General features: G+C 42.6%; 1 protein-coding gene across 1 annotated transcript in view; it reads left to right on the top strand.

Annotated features, from left to right (window-relative positions):
• Positions 1–12646, top strand: part of LOC145408070 (regucalcin-like) — a 98172-nt gene extending 85526 nt beyond the window's left edge. The window contains exon 7 of the mRNA XM_080278882.1: positions 12265–12646. Coding sequence (XP_080135008.1) covers positions 12265–12546 — 282 coding nt within the window. The 3' untranslated portion in view covers positions 12547–12646. The remainder of the gene's footprint in view (positions 1–12264) is intronic.
• The last annotated feature ends 12630 nt before the right edge of the window (positions 12647–25276 follow it).

Raw genomic sequence — 25276 nt, 5'->3', positions numbered from 1 at the left:
GTCTTCCAAAGCTGCAAATTTGTTGCTGACAGGCACTGAGGGATCAGTATTCCATCGGACACACTAGACGTAAACAAAGTAACTGGGCTCTGACGTCATTGAGGATCCTGTTCACTACCACCAGAATGGTGGCTGGACTGGATGGATCGCCTGGGAACCTGAGACAGAGGAGCAGTATGAAATGACAGAGCTGAAGCGAAGGAAACTTCAGGTCGATTAGATATAGACATGACCTTGCATCTAGCTTCCGTAAAGGCAATCCTCTCATGAGTGCCCAGAGACAAGACCTCATACTCAAATTTATATGTCACAATATTAGAGGAAGCTGCATGGTTACCTCCACAATTGACACAGCTGTCCATACAAAATTCAAATCCTCATGGGAACTTCCACACATTTATCGCAGGAAGCCCCTGGAATAGTCAACAACAAGATTTACTGATGTAGCCAAACTTCTGACAGTGATAACAACGTCCAGGCCAAAACTGCACAGTTACGACAGAGCGTGTGCATGATGAATTATCTGTGTGGTTTTAACAGTGCAGATCAAAATCCTGGCCTGAACGATATCCGTTGATGATAGAAAACATAACAGCACAGATTTGAACTGTAAAGTTAAACTGCAGCATGGGGAGGCAAAGTTGAAAGTTTGCTCAGTCCGCACACAGCGTCAGTTGTGGCTAGATGTCTGACATGTGCAATCTTGTACCTGTTTACACCAGTATTAACAGGTTACTTTTTTTTTTTTCATTCATGTTGCATTTACAGTATATTCATTTACATGAAGAATAATAGGAGAACATATGTTGCAAACAAATTCATACCCAAATAAATACCATACCTTGCAGTTTTTGTCTTTTGTCTGGGGGAGGTGGTGGCTGAATCGGTAGAGAGGCGGCCTGCGGTCCTAATGGACCCAGGATCGAATCCTGGCTGGGGCAGGGAACAGTTTAAGGATTTGAATTTCCTAAAAAGCAGACTTTCCTGACCTACCAGATGACCCGCCGACATGTCGTAAAAATACCCCTGCTAATACCAATACACCAATCCTATATGAAACAGTCCTAGCATGTATTCAATATGGATGGTAGGTGTTAGCGCCGAAGTGGTGACATGTGGAGGTGTAGGAGGACTACTGGGCCTTGGGATAGAGCGCTGCCCCTGAGAAATAGGCCCTGAAGCCTTTGCCTAGAGTCGGACACGTAAAAAACAAAAACAAAAAAATTAATGCAGCAAGAAGAGTTCTGCAAGTCTCAGGTATAACTTCACTCAGTGCATGTGGTGACATCGCTGTTCTGTACTGGAGGTCGCTATAGGATCTCCCTGTTGCCAGAAGCCTTAGAGCAGCAGGAGTAGACTGTAGCACCAGTTGAGCAGGGCAGTACTCCCAAGGCGGATGGAAAACTGATGACAAGGAGAGCTGGAGCTCTCGTTTCATCAGCTCTCAGGACTAGTTCCTGACCATCCCCCTTTCCTGAACTTTTTCAGCGTTTCAGTAACACAGAGAGTAGGCCAGCATGCTCTCCAATACAAGTTTCTCTATCATCACGAAACTACATGCACAGTAAACGCTACACTTCCTTTTCAAAATTAGATCAAAGAAAAATGACGCAAAACAACAATGCCTTGGAGTCCCCGGGGGGGGGGGACATAAATGCCCCTACCATCCACCCCTCTTCCGGCAACGACTCTTTGAGTTGCCTGGATCCACTGTCTGCCTCAATTCTTCTTCATTTCTGCAACATTCGCTGGCTTTCCTCTAACTTTCTCTCTGTTGAACACCACCTCTCCTCCTCTAAACCTCATCTTCTCTTTCTTACTGAGACTCAGCTGTCTGAGGCAACTGACAGCAAACCCTTCTCTGTGTCCTCCTACTTTCTCTATACTCATTTCAAAGCCAAAGCTGGATGTTGCGTATATGTACGCAACGACCTATCTTGCTCTCGGGTTCCTGAACTTGATTCTTCTGAATTCTCTACACTCTGGCTTCGGCTCTCCTGTCATTCTGTGACTAAATATACCTGCACTATTTACTTTTCTCCTAATTCTACTGACTATCAAAAATTCTTCTATCTTCTACGATGGACCACATTCTATCCATTTCTCCTTTCTCTGAAATCTCCATTCTAGGAGATTTCATTGTTCACCACCACCTTTGGTTCTCACCTCCTTTGACTGATCCACCTGGTGGACAAGCCTTCATCCTTTCTATCCTTAATGATCTAGAGCAGCTTGTACAGCACGCTACCCGTATCCCTGACAGCCTTGGAGACAGCTCCAACGTACTTGACCTCTTCCTTACAATTAAATCATAATGCTTACACTGTTGATCTTTTCTCTCCGTTGGGCTCCTCCGATCATAACCTTGTTATTTTAACCTGTCCCATCGCTCCGGTACGGCCTGTGGACCCTCCAAAGAAACGTCCTCTGTGGCACTTTGGAGCTGCAGATTGGGAGGCACTCAGGCAGTACTTCTTTGATATTCCCTGGAATGATTATTGCTTCCGTGGCCACGAGCCACCTAAGTGTGCGCATTATGGAGGTTATTCTCTCGGGCATGGAAGCATACATTCCTTTCTCATATCCTCTGACTAATGCAAGAAAGCCTGGTTTAATCACGCTTGTTCTAATGCTGTCCGCAACAAGGAGAGGGGCTATAAAAGGTACCGGAGCCAACCCGCCATCGAATCACATCTTTTTTATGTTTCTGCCCGGAATCGTGCTAAGTCTGTTCTTCGCTCTACAAAAAATAATATCATCCATACTAAATGCTCTCAACTCTCCAACTCGAATTCTTCCCACTCCTTCTGGCACCTTGCCAATAACCTTTCTAACAACTTTATTTCATCATCCTTCCCTCCTCTTTTCTACTCTGATGGCTCTGTAGCTATTTCTTCTACTGATAAAGCAGATCTGTTTGCTTAGATTTTCTCCTCCAATTCCACCTTAGACGATTCCAGTGCTGTTCCTCCATCACTTCCCCCCTCTGACTTCCTCATTCTTGACATTAAAATTTCTTCAGCTGCTTTATTTTCTGCCATCACTGGCCTCAATACTAACAAGGCATATGGGCCTGATGGGGTCCCTCCTGTTGTCCTCAAGAACTGTTCTTCTGTGCTTACACCCTGCCTAGGTAACTCTTTCACCTTTGTCTTTCTACTTCTACCTTTCCTTCTTGCTGGAAGTTTGATCTCATTCACCCAGTCCCAAAGAAAGGTGACCGTTCCCAACCCTCTATCTATCGTCCACTTGCTTTAACATCCTGTGTTTCAAAAGTTTTTTGAGTCCTCTCTTAACAGACAAAATTTAAAGCATCTTTCCTATTACAACCTTCTTTCTGATCGTCAGTATGGGTTCCGTCAGGGACGCTCCACTGGCGATCTTCTCACCTACCTTTCATATTCCTGGTCATCTTCCTTTCGGGACTTTGGTGAAAGCGTTGCCATTGCACTTGACATCTCAAAGGGTTTCGACTGAGTCTGGCATAAAGCTTTAATTTCCAAACTGCCCTATTACGGGTTCTATCATTCTCTCTGTGCTTTCATCTATAGCTTCCTTTCCGGTCGTTCTATAGCTGCTGTTGTAGACGAGCATCATTCTTTCTATCTGTGTTTTCATCTATAGCTTCCCTTCTGGTCATTCCATAGCTGCTGTTGTAGTCGACCATCGTTCTTCTCCTGCATCTGTTTACAGTGGTGTTCCTCATTGCTCTGTCCTATCACCAACTCTCTCTTCTTCTAAACTGTACATCTAACCCTATCCACTCGTACGCTGATGATTCCACCCTTCACCTTTCCATTCGGTTCCCGCAACGTCCATCTCAGCAGTTACTTTAACAAACAAGGAATGAGGCTATGGCACACCTAATGTCTGACTTGGCTCGTATCTCTGACTGGGGTAAAAATAATCTTGGATGACATGTTTTTTAATGCATCAAAGACTCAGTTTCTACACCTATCAACCCGTCAAAATCTTCCACAGGAATACCCACTAATGTTTAATAATATCCAGCTCAATCCTGCATTATCCTTGAACATGCTTTGGGTTTCATTCACACGGGACTTGTCTTGGAAAAATCATATAACATCTTGTAAAATCTGCCTCCAAGAGATTAGGTGTGCTAAGCCGACTCCGTGCCTTCTTTCCTCCTGCACAGTTGTTGACTTTATACAGGAGTTTTATTTGCCCCTGTTTAGAGTACAACTCTCATGTATGGGGAGGCTCCCCACTTACAGCTCTTCTCAATAGGGTGGAGTCAAAGGCTATTCGTCTCATCAACTCTCCTCCTCTTACTGGCTCCCTTCAGCCTTTGTCTCTTCACCGAGCTGTTGTCTCTTTATCTCTTTTCTATCGCTACTTCAATGGTCACTGCTCCTCTGAACTGCCTGATTGCATCCCTCCACCTCTATGACGGGCGCGTAGCACCCGTCTAGCAACAAACTCTCATCTCTTTGCTGTCCAACTCATTAATGCAAGAGTTAACCGTTACTCTCAGTCCTTCATTTATGCAATAGGTCAACTCCGGAACTGTCTCCCTTTGTCTGTAGTTCCTACTTCCTATGATCTCCCATCTTTCAAATGCAGTGTGTCCAGGTATCTCGAAATGAATGGATCGTGATTTTGGCTTTCTTTTGTATTGTTTTTGTTTTTTCTTGGAAGGAACGTTAATGCGGGCTCAACCTTTGGTTCCTTCTTCGTCTCATAAAAAAAAAAGTCAGACGTTCGTCAGGAGTAATGGCTTTTCTCATACAAGTGTCCTATCTTTCAATTACATGATCAACTAAAGATAAAAGTTGCCAAATAGTTTTCCTGTCATGCGAAGGTAATTGTATCAGTCATCATTTTCTAGTTTGAATTCTTCCATGTTCATTAGAGAAAATTGTTTGCTTTTCAACAGCCAGTTCTCACATCAGACTTCTTGCATTTCCCCCTTTTTCACTTGTTTTTAATAGCACATGCTACAGCATCAATGGCCAGAAGTAGGTCTTTGTCACTTCCGTCCATCTCGTCTACTGGATAATACTGACCAATAATTGTGCTGTGTGGATACACTGGCGGGATTCTGTTTTAACTGTGCAGTTTTGGCTTGCACAGTTAAACCAGAGCAAAAAACTGAGCGTGTGTAGCCGGCCTTAGCGACATCCAAGCAACCTTGATGGAAGAAGGAAGCTCAGTGGCATTGAAAGTCAGCAAATGGTAGGGCACAAGCAATAGGATACCATCAGTCTTCTAACGGAATCTTTCAACTTTAGAAACACCAAGGACCTTGAGTTCCTCAACAAGTTTCTCCTCTGAGTACCGGAGCACCTCCCAAGAGTAGACCACCCCATGAGATTGGTTGAAAGTGGGATGCGGCGAACATGTAACTGAGGCCCCAGACTCTTCAGAGCACAGAGTCTATCTCTTTCATCCGGAGAGGTGACCTCCACAAGGAAGTTCCTATCTTGTTGTGAAGCAGTTTTTTGCTCCATACCTCAAGCAGTAACATTTCAAAAATATCCAAGTCCATCACAGAAATACCCTCCACTGCATGGATCACCATTTACTGAGTGAAATTGGCAGGTCTGTAAAGACCAGGCAAGACCTGAGGTGGAGGCTTTATAGAGAGAAGAGGATCAGACGCTCTACAGAACTGCGAACGAGCCAGTTGTTGATAAGACTCAAGTGTGGCAATAAGCAAGGCACCTTTAGGAGATGGAACCTCTGCATCAGAGGGCAGGCCAGGAACAGATATGTGGTTGTCAGCTTTAAGGTCAGGTCGGTAGTGGGAGGGACGATCCATGGAATAAAGGCTAAATGACTTCATTCGCCCCTCCTCCATCCCCCTTGTAGCTCAACGGGATGGCTATATGTCCTAGATAGAACCACTGACAACCTCAGGGAAGTAAATGCAGGTAACCACCAGGGGACCTACACAAGCGTGACTCCAGGACAATAGGTTTCATCAGGTCCCACAGTGCCTGCTTGACCCTACCCACTGCAAGTGACCAGCTGATTGACCTGGTCGGGCCCAACTAGGCCTCCCATCTAGCCAGAGTAGGGGACAAAAGAGGTGTGTTGCTAACTGCATTGCTCAACACTCAGGACTCTCGTCTCCCAGCTTTACGGGAAGCCACACATGGCAAACATGTGGGGAGACAAAAACCCCACCCAAGATGGAAGGTGGGCAGGGACAAGCGATATCACCAGCAGGCCTCCAGCAGGTAGGCAGGTCTTCAGAGTAGGTGGCACTGCCAGTCAAGCTTCAAGCCCCTCCACCAGGTCAAGGTGACCCCAATCAGCAGGGTGTGGTTAGATATTATGGGCAGAGAGAATGGGTTTGAATAGGGTATTGAAAATTATGTATCTGAGTTAATTTGTAGGTAGAATGAGGAATAGTATCATAGGATGGTATATCATAAATGAGCGTCTTAGAAGGAGGTGTGGAAGCTGTTGAGGCTAGGGAACTGACAAGGAAGCAGCTTGCTCGTTATATTTTGTGTGAAGAAGTGTATGACCAGAGTTTGTTACCCCATTTAACTTGCCTGTCGTCAGATGGACTCTGTATGATAGGTGAATGCGAGGCTAAGCGAGGTATAAGTTTGTACTTTTTAGGTAGAGCCAGGATTTGGGGATGGGGGGCTATAATTGTGAATGAATTGGAGTGTGACCCACTTAACTGAGCGAACTTTGTGTAGGATCTCATTTTGTCATGTTTATTCTCGCTTTATGGACCCTGTCTCTCTGCACCCTAAGGTGGGACAGGTGTGGATGATTATTTTTTTGCACCGATACACTGCCTTCTCAGTCGTTTAGTTCAAACCTGATGAGGAATAAGAGGATACACTAGAGATGGTAATCGATAGCAAATCGGTATTGACAATGATTACTATATCAAACATTAAGTTACTTATGAAAAAGTATTTTTTTTTCTTGTCAATAATCAGTTTAGAATGGAACTAAAAACCACGTCTGTATTATACGTTTGGTGTATGGCAGATGGGGGCACCCGCCATCCAGTTTCTTGATATAGCACAAGATTTTTGTCTGTTTGACATGCCAAATGTTTGCAAGTAATTCAGAAAGCCATTTCCCATGTCTGATGGTAACTATATAACAAAACTGATACCTAGTTGGAATGGCCCTAATGAGACAGGGAAATGTTTAGAAACTCCCTGTACTGTTGTTTGCAGATGATATTGTGTTGTTCAGTGAAGACGAAGGGGAGCTGCAAGGCTTGGTGGATGAATTTGGGAGAGTGTATAAGAAACGGAATCTAAAGGAGAATGTAGGGAAGTGTAAAGTTATGGTCTTCGAAAGAGGTGAAGTCAGTCAATTAACAGTGAGTTTGAATGATGAGGAAATGGAAAATGTAAGTAGGTTTAAGTACCTGGGTAGTGTGATGAGTAAGGATGGAAGTTTGGAGGGTGAACTGCTTGAAAGGGTACAACAAGGAAGAAAGGTTGCTGGTTCCTTGAAGGCAGTGGGAAGAAACAGGGAAGTGAACATGGAAGTGAAATATTACATGACAGTATTGTGATACCACCTCTAACGTATGGAAATGAAGCTTGGACGCTGTTGGAGGGACACAAGTCAAGAGTGAAAGCAGTGGAAATGAGTTATTTGAGAGGAGCCTGTAGAGTCACATGGAGAGACAGGCTGACAAATGAGGATGTGAAAAAGCGTTGTGGTGTGGATGTGGATATGATAGGAAGCGTTAGGAGAAACACATTGAGGTGGTTTGGCCGTGTGGAGAGGATGGAGGTGAGAGACTGACGAGGACAGTGTATGTGAGTGAGGTGGAGGGGGAGAGAGGGAGGGGAAGGCCAAGGATGACATTGAGGGATGGAGAGGAGAGGTATATGAGAGAAGGGGGTGTGAACTGGGAACAGGGCAGTGAAATGGCGGGGGACAATGTAACATGGAGGCGATTTGTTTGTGGCCACCCCGTATAAGGGATTAAGGCGTCTAGCAATAGACAGATAGATACCTAGTTGGTACTCAAGTAGGTTTAGGCACTCTAACTGGATGCGACCAGTAAGGGTTTCCTTCTGAGAGATGGAATTCATTGTTCAAATAATGTCACAGAGAAGAGGAAGTTGGTCACCCTTGCTCTAAGTGTCAAGGCTGAAATGTCCCTATGCGCATGATGGAGGAAAAAAAAAAAGACATGCATAGTAAATGGTATGTGAAGCGCATCTGTCTGTCCATCTATCTGTTTATATCAATCTGTCTCTCTATGGTCCTCTCTTCATCAATATATATATATATATATATATATATATATATATATATATATATATATATATATATATATATATATATATATATATATACATTAGAGTTTTACGCCGTGTGCCCTTTTTTCAATATGGGCTAAGGTGTTGCCCCAGGGTAGAGGAACTTTGTTTTTGAAGCGTGTAGCACTTTATGACCGGATGCCCTTCCTGATGTCTACCCATGACCACTGGGTTGACTCGAACCTCCGATCCTTTGGTCAGAGAGCTATGACCCACTGAGACACGGCTGCTACAACCAGCTAGGTGACACGAGTGCTCTACCTCTCCAGGCGAGGCAACTTACTCTGGCACGCTGTGCCAGGTGCTCTACCACTGAGCCCCCATGCCCCCATATATATATATATAGATAGATAGATAGATAGATAGACAGAGAGAAAGAGATTGATTGATTGATTGATTGATTGATAGATTGATTGATTGATAAATAGACAGATAGATAGATAGATAGATGTCTATCTATCTATCTATCTATCTATCTATAAATATAGATCTCTCTCTCTATAAATAGATACATACATAGGTAGATTGATATATATATATATATATATATATATATATATATATATATATATATATATATATATATATATATATATATATATATATATATATATATATATATATATATATATATATATATATATATATATATATATATATATATTCATATAGAAAAGTAAATGCTTGGCTTAGGCCTGTGAAGTTGAGCCAGGATGTCTGGGGGTTAAAGGTGTGCAAATGAATGTCTAGCCCTTTTTCTCTCTGTCTATAGCCACATGCCATAATCCCGTATGGGGTTGCCGTTTGTCTTTGAGTTAATTTTTTTAAGGGGAGCGGCATTAACCGTCAGCCAGCCCACTTCTTGACACGCAGGAAACACGTTTATTTTGGTTATATGGTTACCACCCAGCACTGTACATGGATTCCTGGATTACAGGGAACCATTAGACCTGTCACTTAATGTACAATAACCTGAAAAGGAAAGAAAGCAATGAAAAGCGATAGGAGAGATGGAAAAAAAAGGAAGAGAGGAGGAAAGATAGAAAATGAATGATAAAGGTGACGAAGGAAGTGGGCAGCAGTACAGCAAGGGAGTGGATGATGGTCGCCACCTCCTACCATCATGTTTGAGGGTGCAGGTGGGAAATTTGCATCACTGTAGACGATACAAGTGGCCTTTCAGGTCACAGGTAGAGTTTTGCATTACTGTTAAACATACAAGTGTTCTCAAGAATGCAGGCGGGTGTGGGTGGGTTTTCCACCACTGCAATTCATACAACTGGACCAACTAGATGCAGGCAAGGTAGATAAGGGAACTCCAATAGGCTACGGTGATCCACAAGTCTTGCTCACAACTTCCGGTGCCAGCAAGAACTTGGTGTGAACACAACTTCAGAAGCCCCCCCCTAAGATGAACAAAATCATGTGATAAAGATGATATTGGTATAATAGTAAAAAGATATAATAAAAGCAAAGACTAAGTTAAGATAAAAAAAAAAAACAGGGCGGGGTAATAACGAACCGTAAGTGTGCCAGCGAATTAGTATAGATGAAAAGTGTAAAGCAGTGTATGACTAAACATCACACAACTGGGCATGGTAAGGTTTAGGTGGAGACAGTAAGTATGGAAAAAAAAGGATAACAAGGAAGAGGGTTCACTTTTTTTTTTTTTTTTTTTTACGTGTACGACTCTGGGCAAAGGCTTCAGGGCCTATTTCTTGGGGGCAGTGACCTATCCCAAGGCCCAGTAGTCCTCCTACATCTCCACATGTCACCACTTCGGCGCTAACACCCACCATTCATATTGAATACATGCTAGGGCTGTCTAATACAGTACGGTGTATTGGTATTAGCGGGGGTATTTTTATTACATGCCGGCGGGTCATCTGGTAGATCAGGAAAGTCTGCTTTAGGAAATTCATATCCTTAAACTGTTCCCTGCCCCAACCGGGATTCGATCCTGGGTCCATTAGGACTGCAGGCCGCCTCTCTACCGAAAAGAGATGGCGTCCATGCGGATCCTCTTCTCACGTACTAGCAGAGACAATAATAGTGCAAGAAAATCCTAAGCAGTAGCCAGTGCTGCCTCATCACCATCATGTAATGTGTGATATGCACTTGTGGGGAGAGTGACCCGTGTGTGGAGGAAGTTCCATATCATTGTCCTGCGTTGGGCTGTCTACCTCAAAGTCTTCATGAAGCAAGCCCTTGACTCACTGTCCATTACCACACGAATAGTCCAGGAATTCTTTATCCATGCAGGGGATGCGAGTGAAAGCAAGGAGCACAGGTGAGAATGGGTGAGCACAAGCACCAGCAAGAAGGCCCCAGAGGAGGGCAGGCCGAGGCAGTTTAGTAAATCAACCTTCTCCTGGTGGAGTGGGTCCTTCTTGCTCACTCCAAGCTTCACTCCTAGGCTGTCACTTTTTTTTATCGAAATCTACAAATCCATTGTAGAGGAAGAGGTCAGAGTTGGGGCGATGAGTGTAATGTACGGTGAACTGTTTCCCAGCCTTAAAGTCTCTCTGGGCCAAACACACACTCAGCTGCTTTTTGCAGTTGTAATCTGTTGAGTATGTACCTTGCTGGTGATTACACACTTCACAGGCAGGTATAAGTACCATCTGTCCACTACTAGTGTCTTCACTGCAACCAACTGGGATGCAGTATTGTCGTGTCATCACCGTAGGTACTGCCTATTTATATGCTTCAGAAGTACTATAGTCCCTAACTGGCCAGCTCTTGGCTTCGCAGGTGCAATGTGGATATAGAAGTACTGGCAGGCAGTATTTTGAAACAGCTTTACTGCTTGCTCTGAGCCACTCTGACTATTGGTTAACCCACTTCCCCAGTACACATTGCCCATGTGTTGCACGATGGATTCCCCCTTCATGAAAGAACTTAGATAAGACTGTTTGGCAATCTTCAGTAAGCATGGCCTCAAGTGGAACAACCATCACCTCCTTTCCTTAATTCAGGTCTGCAGCCACACGCATGCCCAGGCCCTGTTCAACAAAGTCACCAATCTTGACACCCAACATGATGTTCTAACTGGAAAAGGTCAGCTGGCTCCAAACGAGAGTATTTGGAAAGCTGGATGTTTTTCTCAAGTTTACGCCCTTTCTCAAAGAGTTGATACCTTTCCAAGTACTCTATCCATTCCTGGCCTGGAGTGAAGGCAGCCACAGTACCTGGTAGCTTGGTACAACAAGAAGCTGTATATTCTACGACATCTCCACTTTAACATTCCACTTCACTGTTCATATATTTCATCCTGTTGATACATATCACTTTTTCCTATGCATAATGTTAAGAAATTCTGTCTTTCTTGCTTTTTCTTCGCTCATGCTACCTCATCCCAGCCTTAGGTGGGAAAAAAGGTTAGGATGATGACATTAATAGTTCTTCCAGTTCTGTATTTTACTTTGTTTTCTGGACTCTTGCTCACCCTATCCTTAGGTGGGGGAAAATGAGGCTCTTATTCAAAAGACCTTTCATTAGAGTTTCAGTAATACGTGCAAGGCTGACTTAACAGATTGCCCAATTTGTAACACCAACTGTATGGAAAATTTTTGCATTTTAGCATACATCTCTGACTTATAACAAGAACAATACAATACTTCATTAGGTTAACACTTGGGATTTTTTCAAACAAGAGAGATCCACGCAGTCATACTAATTTGCACAGTAAATCTTCAAAAACCCTTTCCCATCACCAGGTGATCTCTGTAATCCACCATACAGGTGATATTGCAGAGGATGTTGTATTGTTGTGTTGTGCTGTGGACGTCAATACAGTGTGTTTGTGGATATGAATGTCAATAATCTCTTTAACAAATGTTGACTAACCCCCCTTCCCAAGTGATCTCCATGGACCTCAAGATAGGTGGCATCATGTGTTATGCTGCTCTTGTCAGTACAGTATAATTATGGATACAAGAGCCTGTGAAGTTTAACCGTGTGTTAATTAAAACCATTTCCTCAGGTAATCTGTGTGGACCCCAACACTGGTGATATCTTGCGTAAGGTGGCGATGCCGGTGTCGCAGGTGGCGTCAGTGTGCTGGGGTGGGGAGGATTACGCCACTCTATACGTCACCACAGGCACGCTGGGACTGACCCCTGACCAGATGGCTGCCTCACCCAAAGCTGGAGCAACCTTTGCCATCACTGGCCTGGGTACGCATGGATTCCCACCAAACGGATTTAAAGCTAACTTGGACAAGCTGAAGAAACTTATGGATGGTGGAGTGAATGGATGCAAATAAACTGGACAATGAATTAAATGGATGGTTGGCAATAACACAGAAGATATCTGGACAAGATGAAGAAACATTATGAATGGTGGACAAAAGCAAAGTATCTCACATGGACAGGCTGAAGGAACATATTGATCTGGGACTCTTAACCGGTGGGTACTTACCTTCAAAGGGATAATATGCCAACTTCAGAGGAATAATGAGGATCTTTGGTAAAAATGTGTACCAAGAGAGAAATTGAAACAGAATTTTCCGGTAGGCCCTACAAAATATTTTTGAAATAATCAAACAGTGCCACCAGACATGTAATATCCATTATAAAAGGTTGTGACTTTGCAGACAATACTCATATTGCAATTAAGATGCCATCAGGAGCTAAACAAATTCAATTGGTGATATTCCGGTAGGTTTGCGATGATAGCCATCCTTAGTTCAGTACGGCAAGAAGAGCATGATCACCTGAAAATCAACATTAACGTTTATTAGAGAAGGAGACGAACGCTCAGACAGGAATGAAGTACTTGTACTTGATGTGATAAATATTGTAAGTAAATTCTTGCAAATGTATCAAACACAAATTAGTATCCATTGGTAAAAAGACATTCAAACTCGTATATTTAGACCGGTGGCAATTTTTGCACAATAGGAGAAAATTTTTATCATCAACCATATAAGCAAAAAAAAAAAAAAAAAAGACGGTGAGATATCACAAAGTATATACTTGCCAACAGAAACAGACTCAGAGAGGCAATTTATTACCAGAGTGCAGTTTTAGAACTAAACTAATAATTTTTATCATGTGCCAGTTATTACATTAAATAATTAAAGGCTTTCCATACCTGAATAAAATTACATAAAACTAAACATTTAATCTAAGACATAAGCAAAACTATGTTATTAAAGATTTAAGTGGAAAACAAATGTTTTTCTTTGGTCTCCGATGCATTTTACCATATATATATATATATATATATATATATATATATATATATATATATATATATATATATATATATATATATATATAATATACAGAGAGAGAGAGTGGGATAGATAGATAGATAGATAGATATAGATATGTATATACTCTCTCTCTCTCTCTCTCTCTCTCTCTCTCTCTCTCTCTCTCTATATATATATATATATATATATATATATATATATATATATATATCATCAGCCATAACCTGTCCACTGGTGAACAAAGGCCTCCCCCAACCTTTTCCACGAATTCTTTACCTGAGCCAATCTTTGCCACGCTTTCCCTGCAAATATCTCTACCTCATCTCTCCATCTCCTGTCTGGCCTTTTTCTGCTACGCTTATAATTTCTTGGTGTCCAGTCAGTCAGCCTCTTGCTCCATCGATTATCCCATATTCTTGCTATATGGTCTGCCCACCTCCACTTCTGTTCTTTTATAACTTCTATAATATCTTTGTCTTTAGTCTGCTCTCTCACCCAAGTTGATCATTTCCTGTCTCTTAAAGATATTCCCAACATTGATCTTTCCATTGCTCCCTGAGAACGGATTAATTTATTTTCCAATGATTTTGTCACGTTTCCAGGTCTCACAACCATATGTCATAGCTGGAATTATACATTCGTTATACACTTTTCGTTTCAAACAAACTGGCAAGAAACTTTTCATAATGTCTCTATGATTACCGCAAGCTTTCTATCCAATTGTAATGCGTCTTTTTATTTCGCTATCTTTCGTTAATGTAAGTATTTGTCCCAAGTAGTTGTACTTCTCAACTTCTTCAGGTATTTCATCGCTTATTCTGATAACGCTTTTTGATGTACGTGGATTAAAAATTACTTTAGTTTTACTCCGGTTTATCTTTAGTCCTACTTTGAGACCTTGTCTGTTCAGGTCATTTAACATTTCTTGCAATGTCGCTTCTGTTTCTGAGATTAGGACAGTGTCATATACAAATCTTAAATGTTTTATTTTTTCTCCATCTATGTTTATTCCTTTGTTCTTCCAGTCTAACTTTCTGAAAATACTTTCTAGGCATGGTGTACATAATGCTGGTGAAATTGTATCTCCCTGATGCACGCCCTTCTAAATCTTAATTTTTTTTCCGAGTCTTTATGTAATTTAACTGTAGCAGTTCCCTCTTTATATGTTTTCGAGCAGTTTTACAGTGTTCTCATTTACTGCTTGTTCTCGCAATGAATTTATAATTGCTATGTGCTCGAATGAGTCAAAAGCCTTTTCATAATCAACAAAACCTAAGCACGGCGGTTTATTATATTCTGTAATTTTCTCAATTACCTGATTCATTGTATGTAGATGATCAGTAGTCGAATGCCCACTTCGGAATCCTGCCTGTTCACGAGGTTAGTTTTCTTCCAAATTTGTTGTTATTCTGTTCCATAGGACTTTAGTGGAAGAGTTTGCAAATGACTGATAATAAGCTAATGGGTCGATAGTCACTAAGATCTTTTGAATCGCCCCCCCTTTTTTTTTTTCAAGTAAAATAGCCATTGCATTACAATATGTTTTGGGAATTTTATTCTGTTTTATACATTGAGCAAGTAAATGGGCAAGCCTGTTTTATACCTCGACGCCTTCATCCAGCAGTAAATCGGCTACTATTCCACTTTTTTCCTGGAGCCTTCCCTCTTTTCATATTTTTCAGAGAAATGTTCACTTAGTCTGGTCTTTCCTGACGTATTTCACGTGTGTGTGTGTGTATATATATATATATATATATATATATATATATATATATATATATATATATATATATATATATATATATATATATATATATCTGTCCGTTCTCCCCTTTGGGGCTAAGATGCGAATGAATGTGTTTGAATGGATGAGTAAATGGAGAGTGAGTCGTCCTGTCTCGGCTACCTCCCTTTCCTTGGGGGACGCAGCCTAGGTATATAGATAGATAGATAGATATATATCGTCAGTATGGGTTCCGTCAGGGACGCTCCACTGGCGATCTTCTCACCTACCTTTCATATTCCTGGTCATCTTCCTTTCGGGACTTTGGTGAAAGCGTTGCCATTGCACTTGACATCTCAAAGGGTTTCGACTGAGTCTGGCATAAAGCTTTAATTTCCAAACTGCCCTATTACGGGTTCTATCATTCTCTCTGTGCTTTCATCTATAGCTTCCTTTCCGGTCGTTCTATAGCTGCTGTTGTAGACGAGCATCATTCTTTCTATCTGTGTTTTCATCTATAGCTTCCCTTCTGGTCATTCCATAGCTGCTGTTGTAGTCGACCATCGTTCTTCTCCTGCATCTGTTTACAGTGGTGTTCCTCATTGCTCTGTCCTATCACCAACTCTCTCTTCTTCTAAACTGTACATCAAACCCTATCCACTCGTACGCTGATAATTCCCCCCTTCACCTTTCCATTCGGTTCCCGCAACGTCCATCTCAGCAGTTACTTTAACAAACAAGGAATGAGGTTATGGCACACCTAATGTCTGACTTGGCTTGTATCTCTGACTGGGGTAAAAATAATCTTGGATGACATGTTTTTTAATGCATCAAAGACTCAGTTTCTACACCTATCAACCCGTCAAAATCTTCCACAGGAATACCCACTAATGTTTAATAATATCCAGCTCAATCCTGCATTATCCTTGAACATGCTTTGGATTTCATTCACATGGGACTTGTCTTGGAAAAATCATATAACATCTTGTAAAATCTGCCTCCAAAAGATTAGGTGTGCTAAGCCGACTCCGTGCCTTCTTTCCTCCTGCACAGTTGTTGACTTTATACAGGAGTTTTATTTGCCCTGTTTAGAGTACAACTCTCATGTATGGGGAGGCTCCCCACTTACAGCTCTTCTAAATAGGGTGGAGTCAAAGGCTATTCGTCTCATCAACTCTCCTCCTCTTACTGGCTCCCTTCAACTTTTGTCTCTTCACCGCGCTGTTGCCTCTTTATCTCTTTTCTATCGCTACTTCAATGGTCACTGCTCCTCTGAACTGCCTGATTGCATCCCTTCACCTCTATGACGGGCGCGTAGCACCCGTCTAGCAACAAACTCTCATCCCTTTGCTGTCCAACTCATTAATGCAAGAGTTAACCGTTACTCTCAGTCCTTCATTTATGCAATAGGTCAACTCCGGAACTGTCTCCCTTTGTCTGTAGTTCCTACTTCCTATGATCTCCCATCTTTCAAATGCAGTGTGTCCAGGTATCTCGAAATGAATGGATCGTGATTTTGGCTTTCTTTTGTATTGTTTTTGTTTTTTCTTGGAAGGAACGTTAATGCGGGCTCAACCTTTGGTTCCTTCTTCGTCTCATAAAAAAAAAAGTCAGACGTTCGTCAGGAGTAATGGCTTTTCTCATACAAGTGTCCTATCTTTCAATTACATGAGCAACTAAAGATAAAAGTTGCCAAATAGTTTTCCTGTCATGCGAAGGTAATTGTATCAGTCATCATTTTCTAGTTTGAATTCTTCCATGTTCATGAGAGAAAATTGTTTGCTTTTCAACAGCCAGTTCTCACATCAGACTTCTTGCATTTCCCCCTTTTTCACTTGTTTTTAATAGCACATGCTACAGCATCAATGGCCTGAAGTAAGTCTTTGTCACTTCCGTCCATCTCGTCTACTGGATAATACTGACCAATAATTGTGCTGTGTGGATACACTGGCGGGATTCTGTTTTAACTGTGCAGTTTTGGCTTGCACAGTTAAACCAGAGCAAAAAACTGAGCGTGTGTAGCCGGCCTTAGCGACATCCAAGCAACCTTGATGGAAGAAGGAAGCTCAGTGGCATTGAAAGTCAGCAAATGGTAGGGCACAAGCAATAGGATACCATCAGTCTTCTAACGGAATCTTTCAACTTTAGAAACACCAAGGACCTTGAGTTCCTCAACAAGTTTCTCCTCTGAGTACCGGAGCACCTCCCAAGAGTAGACCACCCCATGAGATTGGTTGAAAGTGGGATGCGGCGAGCATGTAACTGAGGCCCCAGACTCTTCAGAGCACAGAGTCTATCTTTTCATCCGGAGAGGTGACCTCCACAAGGAAGTTCCTATCTTGTTGTGAAGCAGTTTTTGCTCCATACATCCATCACAGAAATACCCTCCACTGCATGGATCACCATTTACTGAGTGAAATGGGCAGGTCTGTAAAGACCAGGCAAGACCTGAGGTGGAGACTTTATAGAGAGAAGAGGATCAGACGCTCTACAGAACTGCGAACGAGCCAGTTGTTGATAAGACTCAAGTGTGGCAATAAGCAAGGCACCTTTAGGAGATGGAACCTCTGCATCAGAGGGCAGGCCAGGAACAGATATGTGGTTGTCAGCTTTAAGGTCAGGTCGGTAGTGGGAGGGACGATCCATGGAATAAAGGCTAAATGACTTCATTCGCCCCTCCTCCATCCCCCTTGTAGCTCAACGGGATGGCTATATGTCCTAGATAGAACCACTGACAACCTCAGGGAAGTAAATGCAGGTAACCACCAGGGGACCTACACAAGCGTGACTCCAGGACAATAGGTTTCATCAGGTCCCACAGTGCCTGCTTGACCCTACCCACTGCAAGTGACCAGCTGATTGACCTGGTCGGGCCCAACTAGGCCTCCCATCTAGCCAGAGTAGGGGACAAAAGAGGTGTGTTGCTAACTGCATTGCTCAACACTCAGGACTCTCGTCTCCCAGCTTTACGGGAAGCCACACATGGCAAACATGTGGGGAGACAAAAACCCCACCCAAGATGGAAGGTGGGCAGGGACAAGCGATATCACCAGCAGGCCTCCAGCAGGTAGGCAGGTCTTCAGAGTAGGTGGCACTGCCAGTCAAGCTTCAAGCCCCACCACCAGGTCAAGGTGACCCCAATCAGCAGGGTGTGGTTAGATATTATGGGCAGAGAGAATGGGTTTGAATAGGGTATTGAAAATTATGTATCTGAGTTAATTTGTAGGTAGAATGAGGAATAGTATCATAGGATGGTATATCATAAATGAGCGTCTTAGAAGGAGGTGTGGAAGCTGTTGAGGCTAGGGAACTGACAAGGAAGCAGCTTGCTCGTTATATTTTGTGTGAAGAAGTGTATGACCAGGGTTTGTTACCCCATTTAACTTGCCTGTCGTCAGATGGACTCTGTATGATAGGTGAATGCGAGGCTAAGTGAGGTGTAAGTTTGTACTTTTTAGGTAGAGCCAGGATTTGGGGATGGGGGGCTATAATTGTGAATGAATTGGAGTGTGACCCACTTAACTGAGCAAACTTTGTGTAGGATCTCATTTTGTCATGTTTATTCTCGCTTTATGGACCCTGTCTCTCTGCACCCTAAGGTGGGACAGGTGTGGATGATTATTTTTGTGCACCGATACACTGCCTTCTCAGTCATTTAGTTCAAACCTGATGAGGAATAAGAGGATACACTAGAGATGGTAATCGATAGCAAATCGGTATTGACAATGATTACTATATCAAACATTAAGTTACTTATGAAAAAGTATTTTTTTTTCTTGTCAATAATCAGTTTAGAATGAAACTGAAAACCACGTCTGTATTATACGTTTGGTGTATGGCAGATGGGGGCACCCGCCATCCAGTTTCTTGATATAGCACAAGATCTTTGTCTGTTTGACATGCCAAATGTTTGCAAGTAATTCAGAAAGCCATTTCCCATGTCTGATGGTAACTATATAACAAAACTGATACCTAGTTGGAGTGGCCCTAATGAGACAGGGAAATGTTTGGAAACTCCCTGTACTGTTGTTTGCAGATGATATTGTGTTGTTCAGTGAAGACGAAGGGGAGCTGCAAGGCTTGGTGGATGAATTTGGGAGAGTGTATAAGAAACGGAATCTAAAGGAGAATGCAGGGAAGCGTAAAGTTATGGTCTTCGAAAGAGGTGAAGTCAGTTAATTAACAGTGAGTTTGAATGATGACGAAATGGAAAATGTGAGTATGTTTGAATACCTGGGTAGTGTGATGAGTAAGGATGGAAGTTTGGAGGGTGAACTGCTTGAAAGGGTACAACAAGGAAGAAAGGTTGCTGATTCATTGAAGGCAGTGGGAAGAAACAGGGAAGTGAACATGGAAGTGAAATATTACATGACAGTATTATGATACCACCTCTAACGTATGGAAATGAAGCTTGGACGCTGTTGGAGGGACGCAAGTCAAGAGTGAGAGCAGTGGAAATGAGTTATTTGAGAGGAGCCTGTAGAGTCACATGGAGAGACAGGCTGACAAATGAGAATGTGAAAGAGCGTTGTGGTGTGGATGTGGATATGATAGGAAGCGTTAGGAGAAACACATTGAGGTGGTTTGGCCATGTGGAGAGGATGGAGGTGAGAGACTGACGAGGAGAGTGTATGTGAGTGAGGTGGAGGGGGAGAGAGGGAGGGGAAGGCCAAGGATGACATTGAGGGATGGAGAGGAGAGGTATATGAGAGAAGGGGGTGTGAACTGGGAGCAGGGCAGTGAAATGGCGGGGGACAATGTAACATGGAGGCGATTTGTTTGTGGCCACCCCGTATAAGGGATTAAGGCGTCTAGCAATAGATGGATAGATACCTAGTTGGTACTCAAGTAGGTTTAGGCACTCTAACTGGATGCGACCAGTAAGGGTTTCCTTCTGAGAGATGGAATTCATTGTTCAAATAATGTCACAGAGAAGAGGAAGTTGGTCACCCTTGCTCTAAGTGTCAAGGCTGAAATGTCCCTATGCGCATGATGGAGGAAAAAAAAAAAAAGACATGCATGATAAATGGTATGTGAAGCGCATCTGTCTGTCCATCTATCTGTTTATATCAATCTGTCTCTCTATGGTCCTCTCTTCATCAATATATATATATATATATATTAGAGTTTTACGCCGTGTGCCCTTTTTTCAATATGGGCTAAGGTGTTGCCCCAGGGTAGAGGAACTTTGTTTTTGAAGCGTGTAGCACTTTATGACCGGATGCCCTTCCTGATGTCTACCCATGACCACTGGGTTGACTCGAACCTCCGATCCTTTGGTCAGAGAGCTATGACCCACTGAGCCACGGCTGCTACAACCAGCTAGGTGACACGAGTGCTCTACCTCTCCCGGCGAGGGAGCTTACTTTGTCACGCTGTGCCAGGTGCTCTACCACTGAGCCCCCATCCCCCCATATATATATAGATAGATAGATAGATAGATAGACAGAGAGAAAGAGATTGATTGATTGATTGATTGATAGATAGATTGATTGATTGATAAATAGACAGATAGATAGATAGATTGATTGATTGATAAATAGACAGATAGATAGATAGATAGATGTTTCTCTATTTATCTATTTATCTATCTATCTATATATATATATATATATATATCTATAAATACATAGATAGATCGATAGATAGATAGATAAATATCTATCTATCTATCAATCTATTGCCAGACGCCTCAATCCCGTTTGGGGTGGCCACAAACAAATCACCTCCAAGTCGCCCTGTCCCCCGCCATTTCTCTGCCCTGCTCCCAACTCACACCCCATCTCTCTCATATACCTCTCCACCCCATCACTCCATCTCATCCTCGGCCTCCCTCTCCCTCTTCCCCCCTCCACCTCACTCACATACACTCTCTTCGTCAGTCTTTCACCCTCCATCCTCTCCACATGGCCAAACCACCTCAGTGTGTTCCTCATAACGCTTCCTATCACATCCACATCCACACCACAACGCTCCTTTATATCCTCATTCGTCAGCCTGTCTCTCCATGTGACTCCACAGGCTCCTCTTAAATAATTCAATTCTTTCCACTGCTCTCACTCTTGACTTGTGTCCTTCCAACAACGTCCAAGCTTCACTTCCATACGTTAGAGTTGGTATCACAATACTGTCATGTAGTAACTTTTTCACTTCCATGCTCACTTCCCTGTTTCTTACCACTGCTTTCAAAGAACCAACAACCTTTCTTCCCTGCTGTACCCTTTCATGCACTTCACCCTCCAAACCTCCATCCTTACTCATCACACTACCCAAGTACTTAAACGTACTCACATTTTCCAATTCCTCACCATCCAACCTCGCTGTACATTCACTGACTTCACCTCTCTCAAAGACCATCACTTTACTCTTCCCTACATTCACCTTTAGATTCCGTTTCTTACGCACTCTCCCAAACTCATCCACCAAGCCTTGCAGCACCCCTTCGTTTTCACTCAACAACACAGTATCATCTGCAAACAACAGTACAGGGAGTTTCCAAATACTATCCTCTCTCACCAGGGCCACTCCAACATCCACTATACTAACTTGTACCTCTTTTATTACCCCATCCATGTACAGATTGAACAACCATGGAGACATGACACATCCCTGTTTCAACCCAACTTTCAAAGAGAAAAATTCACTTAGTTCACCATCCACACGCACTGCAGCCTTCGCACCATCGTACATAGTCTTCACAGCATTCAGCAACTTCTCATCTACTCCATATATTCTTAATATTTTCCACAATCCTTGTCTATCCACCCTGTCTTATGCTTTCTCCAAATCCATGAAAGCCGCATACGGATTTGGAGAAAGCATATGACCGGGTGGATAGACAAGGATTGTGGAATATATATATATATATATATATATATATATATATATATATATATATATATATATATATATATATATATATATATATATATATATATATATATCTATATATATCTATATATATCTATATCTATATCTATATCTATATATATATATATATATATATATATATATATATATATATATATATATAAGCAAATGCTTGCTTAGGCCTGTGAAGTTGAGCTAGGATGTCTGGGGCTTAATGGTGTGCAAATGAATGTCTAGCCCTTTTTCTCTCTGTCTATAGCCACATGCCATAATCCCGTATGGGGTTGCCGTTTGTCTTTGAGTTAATTTTTTTAAGGGGAGCGGCATTAACCGTCTGCCAGCCCACTTCTTGACACGCAGGAAACACGTTTATTTTGGTTATATGGTTACCACCCAGCACTGTACATGGATTCCTGGATTACAGGGAACCATTAGACCTGTCACCTAATGTACAATAACCTGAAAAGGAAAGAAAGCAATGAAAAGCGATAGGAGAGATGGAAAAAAAAGGAAGAGAGGCGGAAAGATAGAAAATGAATGATAAAGGTGACGAAGGAAGTGGGCAGCAGTACAGCAAGGGAGTGGATGATGGTCGCCACCTCCTACCACCATGTTTGAGGGTGCAGGTGGGAAATTTGCATCACTGTAGACGATACAAGTGGCCTTTCAGGTCACAGGTAGAGTTTTGCATTACTGTTAAACATACAAGTGTTCTCAAGAATGCAGGCGGGTGTGGGTGGGTTTTCCACCACTGCAATTCATTCAACTGGACCAACTAGATGCAGGCAAGGTAGATAAGGGAACTCCAATAGGCTACGGTGATCCACAAGTCTTGCTCACAACTTCCGGTGCCAGCAAGAACTTGGTGTGAACACAACTTCAGAAGCCCCCCCTAAGATGAACAAAATCATGTGATAAAGATGATATTGGTATAATAGTAAAATGATATAATAAAAGCAAAGACTAAGTTAAGATAAAAAAAAAAAAAACAGGGCGGGGTAATAACGAACCGTAAGTGTGCCAGCGAATTAGTATAGATGAAAAGTGTAAAGCAGTGTATGACTAAACATCACACAACTGGGCATGGTAAGGTTTAGGTGGAGACAGTAAGTATTGAAAAAAAAAAGGATATCAAGGAAGAGGGTTCACTTTTTTTTATTATTTTTTTTTTTTACGTGTCCGACTCTGGGCAAAGGCTTCAAGGCCTATTTCTTGGGGGCAGTGACCTATCCCAAGGCCCAGTAGTTCTCCTCCATCTCCACATGTCACCACTTCGGCGCTAACACCCACCATTCATATTGAATACATGCTAGGGCTGTCTCATACAGGACGGTGTATTGGTATTAGCGGGGGTATTTTTATGACATGCCGGCGGGTCATCTGGTAGATCAGGAAAGTCTGCTTTAGGAAATTCATATCCTTAAACTGTTCCCTGCCCCAACCGGGATTCGATCCTGGGTCCATTAGGACTGCAGGCCGCCTCTCTACCGAAAAGAGATGGCGTCCATGCGGATCCTCTTCTCACGTACTAGCAGAGACAATAATAGTGCAAGAAAATCCTAAGCAGTAGCCAGTACTGCCTCATCACCATCATGTAATGTGAGATATGCACTTGTGGGGAGAGTGACCCGTGTGTGGAGGAAGTTCCATATCATGTCCTGCGTTGGGCTGTCTACCTCAAAGTCTTCATGAAGCAAGCCCTTGACTCGCTGTCTATTACCACACGAATAGTCCAGGAATTCTTTATCCATGCAGGGGATGCGAGTGAAAGCAAGGAGCACAGGTGAGAATGGGTGAGCACCAAGCACCAGCAAGAAGGCCCCAGAGGAGGGCAGGCCGAGGCAGTTTAGTAAATCAACCTTCTCCTGGTGGAGTGGGTCCTTCTTGCTCACTCCAAGCTTCACTCCTAGGCTGTCACTTTTTTATCGAAATCTACAAATCCATTGTAGAGGAAGAGGTCAGAGTTGGGGCGATGAGTGTAATGTACGGTGAACTGTTTCCCAGCCTTAAAGTCTCTCTGGGCCAAACACACACTCAGCTGCTTTTTGCAGTTGTAATCTGTTGAGTATGTACCTTGCTGGTGATTACACACTTCACAGGCAGGTATAAGTACCATCTGTCCACTACTAGTGTCTTCACTGCAACCAACTGGGATGCAGTATTGTCGTGTCATCACCGTAGGTACTGCCTATTTATATGCTTCAGAAGTACTATAGTCCCTAACTGGCCAGCTCTTGGCTTCGCAGGTGCAATGTGGATATAGAAGTACTGGCAGGCAGTATTGCGGAACTGCTTTACTGCCTGCTCCTGAGCCAGTGATCCCTTGAGACTTTGGAGGTTTTCTGGTGTGCAAAAGAGGACTGTAGGGTATCTGTGGGGAAGCAGGCGGACACGGAGGAGCCACTCTGACTATGGGTTAACCCACTTCTCCAGCACACATTGCCCATGTGTTGCACGATGGATTCCCCCTTCATGAAAGAACTTAGATAAGACTGTTTGGCAATCTTCAGTAAGCATGGCCTCAAGTGGAACAGCCAGCACCTCCTTTCCTTAATTCAGGTCTGCAGCCACACGCATGCTTAGGCCTTGTTCAACAAAGTCACCAATCTTGACACCCAACATGATGTTCTAACTGGAAAAGATCAGCCGGCTCCAAACGAGAGTATTTGGAAAGCTGGATGTTTTTCTCAAGTTTACGCCCTTTCTCAAAGAGTTGATACCTTTCCAAGTACTCTATCCATTCCTGGCCTGGAGTGAAGGCAGCCACAGTACCTGGTAGCTTGGTACGACAAGAAGCTGTATATTCTACGACATCTCCACTTTAACATTCCACTTCACTGTTCATATATTTCATCCTGTTCATACATATCACTTTTTGCTATGCATAATGTTAAGAAATTCTGTCTTTCTTGCTTTTTCTTCCCTCATCCTACCTCATCCCAGCCTTAGGTGGGAAAAAAGGTTAGGATGATGACATTAATAGTTCTTCCAGTTCTGTATTTTACTTTGTTTTCTGGACTCTTGCTCACCCCATCCTTAGGTGGAGGAAAATGAGGCTCTTATTCAAAAGACCTTTCATTAGAGTTTCAGTAATACGTGCAAGGCTGACTTAACAGATTGCCCAATTTGTAACACCAACTGTATGGAAAATTTTTGCATTTTAGCATACATCTCTGACTTATA

This window comes from Coenobita brevimanus, chromosome 8 (genome assembly GCF_032717465.1).
Source record: "Coenobita brevimanus isolate Jiangsu-jjx chromosome 8, ASM3271746v2, whole genome shotgun sequence".
Classification (NCBI taxonomy): domain Eukaryota; kingdom Metazoa; phylum Arthropoda; class Malacostraca; order Decapoda; family Coenobitidae; genus Coenobita; species Coenobita brevimanus.
The sequence above is the reverse complement of the archived record's forward strand: the minus strand, read 5'-3'. Positions and strand labels throughout refer to the sequence as shown.